The sequence below is a fragment of the Mercenaria mercenaria genome, chromosome 16 (genome assembly GCF_021730395.1).
Source record: "Mercenaria mercenaria strain notata chromosome 16, MADL_Memer_1, whole genome shotgun sequence".
In the NCBI taxonomy this organism is placed as follows: domain Eukaryota; kingdom Metazoa; phylum Mollusca; class Bivalvia; order Venerida; family Veneridae; genus Mercenaria; species Mercenaria mercenaria.
In genome coordinates this window covers 38,458,385-38,464,407 of record NC_069376.1, presented here as the reverse complement: position 1 = coordinate 38,464,407, position 6,023 = coordinate 38,458,385, and the positions used below count along the sequence as shown (strand labels likewise).

At 34.1% G+C, this 6,023-nt stretch overlaps 1 protein-coding gene across 1 annotated transcript; it reads left to right on the top strand.

The window, feature by feature from the left end:
* Positions 1-544: 544 nt before the first annotated feature.
* Positions 545-3,356, top strand: LOC128549638 (uncharacterized). Its single transcript, XM_053526772.1, has one exon. It carries the CDS (start codon positions 760-762, stop codon positions 2,755-2,757), a length of 1,998 nt encoding a protein of 665 aa, XP_053382747.1. The 5' UTR covers positions 545-759; the 3' UTR covers positions 2,758-3,356.
* Positions 3,357-6,023: the final 2,667 nt, after the last annotated feature.

Here is a 6,023-nt window from a genome sequence, read left to right as displayed (position 1 = left end):
ATAGCATACCTGTCAATAAAGAAATTTATTAAAGTTGCATAAAATGAATTTATCTAGGTGGCAGTTTTAGCAATAACATGTCATTAGAAATTAAAGGATTAACTGGTCCCATGCGTTGCAGAAAGTAATAAGCATGCTTGTAAAATAATGCGAGGGCAAATAACAGTTTCGTCTGACGTCAATGACAACGAAGTCACAAACAAAAAATAACATACAAATGTATTGTAAACAACCGATTTAAACTTGATATGTCATATCATATACCGCAAAGTAATCAGATATTCGCTTAGCAACAAATAAATCGAATAATTATTTGGGACAATATGACAGTTGAGTGTTTATAAACAAACACGTTCTTTATTTGATACAGGTTGGACAATCAGATATCAAGCCAATAATTTACATTTTATTCAAATGACCGGGTTGATCTATATACAAATATATACATATATATATTGTCAATCTGCTCAGCTGACACGTTATCCTGTGTGATTAGTATCGATCAATATAATCACCCGTGTAGAGCAGTTTAAACGTTTCTTGTTGTAGTTTATGTTTTAAATTTAGTCGTTAAAAATAAATGAATAGTAGGTTATATATACGAATTGAAATGGGTAAAATATGAAAGATTAACGCGAATGTTGCATCAGGATTGATAGGAAATTTTCTTCCCATTTCATCGTTTCAAATTTCTTGTAACAATGTAGAAACAGAGACTGTAACTTGCTGTATTATTTATTTAAAGATCTTATTTACAAGATGAACACGTCAAGAACAGCTGCTGTGCGTGAGAGAGATCAGAAGACTATATTAACAGACGACATGCGTCGACAGAAGAAAACTTCAGCTTTGCTTTCGGATATACTTGATACACACGGTCTCAATACATTTGTCTCTGATATCAAAAGAAAACACATACGTTTGGAAGAATTCACTCAGACTTTCCTAACTGGAACAAGGAATATGGCTAGTGATGGTTGTGCCGAAGGAACCGAAGTTAAAGGGAGTGATTCCGATGTCATGGGTATTATACAATGCGTTTCAGTCGTGGAACCACACGAACATGATGTATCAGATGTACCGATTGAATTAGTTATGGTAAAGGATGGATGTGACCCAGGCTATGTGAAACTGGAAGTTAGAAAATATGATTTTGCGTCGGGTTTCTCGTCGGAAGAGTCAATATTCCTATTTTTCTTCAGAATAATCATATCAAAATGTGGAAGTAAACAGTATTTTTCGAGTGAAAAATTTCAGAAAAATATCAAAGTGTATGGGTATACTATGCCAGATAATTTCACAGACTTAGGGATAACAGTATGTGGCCCGGCACACAAAAATAAGACGTTGCTAGGTGAAGTTGATTACGTTAGGGCATTCGAATGTCGCAGCTGGCCTAAACCTGCACGCGATTGGCTTACTCGTCCAAGAACGTACCAGTGGCCTAGTGCAGAACTTTTGAAGAAGCTTCCAGATAAATGTCAATGCTATGTTGTTCCCACTGGTGACGAATCCTCAACGGACGCAGACATTCAATGGAGAGTTTCGTTTGTCTCGATCGAACGTGAGCTTGTCTGGCATATGAATGACACGCAATTAAAATGTTTTATAATCTTGAAGATTTTGTTGAAAAGTATCGAACAAAATTTGCCAGAAAATACACTGAAAACATACCATTTGAAAAACGTCATGTTTTGGTTGTTAGAAGAGATTCCAGCTGAGAAGTGGAATAAAAACACGCTAATGTCAAGGGTGCATGACTCTTTACAAAAACTGATACACTATGTAAGAGAACGAGCTCTGCCGCAGTATCTATTGCCAGAAAATAACTTGTTTAAAAATAGGTTATTGTCTGTTCATGATATTCGAAATACAATAAGTTGCCTGCAAAATGTGTCCGAAAATGTTTTACCAAGGGTGCGAGCGGGATTACAGTATAGGAATTTGCCATTTGAAGTTGCAATGGACAAAAAGTCCTGGTACAATGGTTTCCAAGTCCGTGCCAACAATGATCTCGGCAATTTTATCATATACATCAGTTCGGGCGTAAGCTCATCTAGGATCCGAGAATACAGTGATGTATTCATCCATCAGTTTCCTGATGAAGCTAAACAGTTTTTGCCAAGTATAAATTTGGCAATCGCAAGAGCTATGTTCATCGAACAACTGCACTCCAATAGGGATGAAAAAGTATCTAGACGTAAAATCGATAAGTATCTGCACAAAGCATCAGTAGTCGATTCTTTAAGAAGTTGTTTATACAGAGCACTTTTTGATTTCAATGGAGGGAAGTATAGAGAGATTAGGAAACAAATAGAAGGGAATGTCATGGGTGTAATAAAGCAAAGGAATCAAAACATGCAAGACATCTATCTCACGTATATAGATAATAACTATGTACCAAATGTAATAATTTTAGAGCAAGTCCTAAAAGGTGAGAAATGTCCTATGAGAATTAATCAATATGTATTGTCATATCTTCTTATTTTTCTCTCTGAACATATTCTCGGGCATACGAAAGGATGTGTCAACGCTATCGACATACTATCACAGGCCATTGACTGCGCTAAAAGGCACAAGTATTACTTCGTTTATTTGAATTTTCTAGGGTACTGCTATGCATTACTTGGACACAAAGATTCAGCCTTCAAAACGTTTTGCAAGTCATTACAAACATTTCCTTCGGTAACAAATGCAGCAGTGTATCATATGGCATTTATGGTGAATGGAACAGTCTTAGTTTGTTGTAATAAATGAATTCATGCATGACAGTCATTTATTCATGCAGATATCAAGCGATTGTAAAAAGTATACTTGTACTTGTTATCAGTGTTTTGATATGTTTGGTCCTTTAGATCAAACCATGCCTGCTATTATATTGCTTGTTTGTGTTTTATGCTTCCAAAGGATTTTATTCACATATTTGTGTTACTCAAACTCCATTTAACAGTTTCCGCTGCTTTTATTTTTAAAAGGAATCACAGAACTTGGAAGAATCTATTCTACAATGTGCATTAAAACGAAAGTATTTTAACAAATCTTTTATATCAGCTGAAAAGTTGTTGTTTTTTTCTTCTAAAAATGGTATGTATGCAACAAGGATTCAAGAGCATAACAACAAATGTATATAACTAATTTAACGATATCAAGATTTTGACATGGCTACGTAGATAAATGTCGATCGAGGATTTTAGTATGGTTTTCGTGTGAACATAAATGGATCTTCTTACAGATTTTATTTCGTGATTTATATAATGTTTTATATTTGGACCAGGATCCTTGAATACTTTTTGGAAAACAAATTTGATAAAAATGTTATGGTATTTGATAACATTAAATTCATATGTTCTGGTGGCGTTTTCTCTTCCTTGTGACTGATGTTTTATTTCTACGACCATGTCATGCCTGAATATATTCAGTAGTAACAAATAATATTTCAGACTTTGACTTACTTTGTTTGAGAATTACATTATTGATAACACATCCGGATCTATAGATACTATTGCTCAGATAACTTAACTGATGAGGAGCACTTTGTTTACCGTCAGAACAGAAGAAAAACCTATTGGGACAGAGTCGCCATCAGGTCTTATTATATTTCAAACAACTTTTCGTGAATGTTATATGTATCGATTAACGACTTTCCTACTCAAGGAAAAAACAATAACTGCTGTTCAGATAGTAAATATTAATAAATAAGTAAATCCTTTTGAAGCACAGAAGTAAGAATGCAATTTCTAATAAAGCTATAAAATCGAAATGCTTTCTTTGTTTATTGAGCGTCCACTCGAAAAAGGCTGGTCAGAACTGATTAAAATCCAGTTTGATGATTGACAGCTTCTAACTAAAATCTGATATCCGGTATTCGTCCCTCCTATATGCCGTCATAACATGCGATATGCCTGGACATAGCTTCTCGTTATGACCCTTATGGGAGAAAGCAAGACATGAAATACTGTTGTGATTAGTGGTCATATAAATGACCTTGTTTATTTGCCGAAAAATTAAGTTACGATTTATAAATTGCAGAATTTCAAAATTATCAAAACAATATATGTAAAAGATCAAATAGTTATAGAATCCAACAAACAGTGGCGGTTTCTTTAGAATGGCCAAAAGGTAGGACCTTTGAGAAAAGTCCTTCCTCCGCCATAAAAAAAATCGAAATGCTTTCTTTGTTTACTGAGCGCCCACGCGAAAAAGGCTGGTCAGAACTGGTTTAATCCAATTTGATGATTGACAGCTTCTAACTAAAGTCTGATATCCGGTATCCGTCTTTCCCATATGCCGTCATAAAATGCACTATGCCTAGACATAGCTTTTGTTTATGCACAGCTATACAGTCATATACTAATTAGACTTTAAAAAGAAATCTGTAATAAAGTTTATTTCTTTCTTCATAATAACACTGATAATTTCTAAGAAAAACATTTTCTCTCTAGAGTCAAAGATAAGAGACATTGTTTTTTTTTCCCAGAAAGTGCTATTTCGAGGATATAATGGCAGAGCTATTTATTTTAAAGGACTCTGATGACTGATATGCTTCTCTATATACTAATGAGTATAAAACTACATGCAATACAGCGGACATGTACTTTATATTGTACATGACTATACATTTATAACAATACATTCATTATAATACGTGTAGTACAAGACTGGCAGTAATCAAAGTTATATTTTATTAAAGTAAATAATTTATCAATAGTTTATACATTTTTATTCAAATCTCCGCCGACGTTTGGCAGAGATAAAAACAAAAACACAAGTGTTGAGTTTAAAAAGTTGTTGAGTATAACATACTAGTAGTACCTGTCAGTAAAAAAATCGGAGTTGCCTGATAATGAACTTAACCAGAGAAAGCATTGTAAGTGGCAGATTTAGCAATAACATGTCATTAACTGGCCCCATGCCTTGCCGAAAACATAATAACGAACATTTCAGATAATAATAATGCGAGGGCATAAATGTATCAATAATCATGTAATGATAATCAAATAAGTCTCGTCTGACGTCAATGACATTGAAATAACAAACTACACCTTTTCATTTTGCATGTCACACTTAAAAACAAATGCATGTACATACGATTCAAACTTGATAAATTATATCGTATTCCACAGTGTTATCAGTTATTTGCTTAACACCATACAAATGTACTAATTATTTGGAACAAAGTGACAGTTGAACATATCTAAACAAATTCATTATTTGATATAGGTGACGCAATCAAATATCAAGGCTCTAATTTACATTTTATCTCCAGAACCCTAATAGCTGGGTCGACCTATATAAAGAAATTAAGCGGGTTTTTTTCTAATGTCAATCTGCTCAGCTGACAAGTTATCCTGTATCATTAGTATCGTTTAATAGTATCACCGCTATAAAGCAGTTGAAACATTTTACATTGTAGTTCTTTTTTTATAATTTAGTCGTTCAAAACCAAATGAAAAAGAAACAAATATACGGTAGTAGGTTATACATACGAATTGGAATAGGTAAAGTATGAAAGATTAACAGGATTGATAGGAAATTTTCTTCCCATTTCATCGTTTCAAATTTCTTATAACTATGTAGAAGAAGGAAATGTAACTTGCTGTATTATTCTTTTTAAAGATCTTATTTACAAGATGAACACGTCAAGAACAGCTGCTATGCGTAAGAGAGATCAGAAGACTAGATTAACAGACGACATGCGTCGACAGAAGATAACTTCAGCTTTGCTTTCGGATATACTTGATACGCACGCTCTCAATAAATTTGTCTCTGATATCAAAAGGAGAGACCAACGTTTGGAAGAATTCACTGAAACTTTCCTAACTGGAACAAAGAATATGGCTAGTGGTGGCTGTGCCGAAGGAACCGAAGTTAAAGGGAGTGATTCCGATGTCATGGGTATTATACAAGGAGTTTCAGTCGTGGAACCACATGAACATGATATATCAGATGTAGCGATTGAATTAGTTATGGTAAAGGATGGATGCGACCCAGGATATGTAAAACTGGAAGTCAGAAAACTGGAT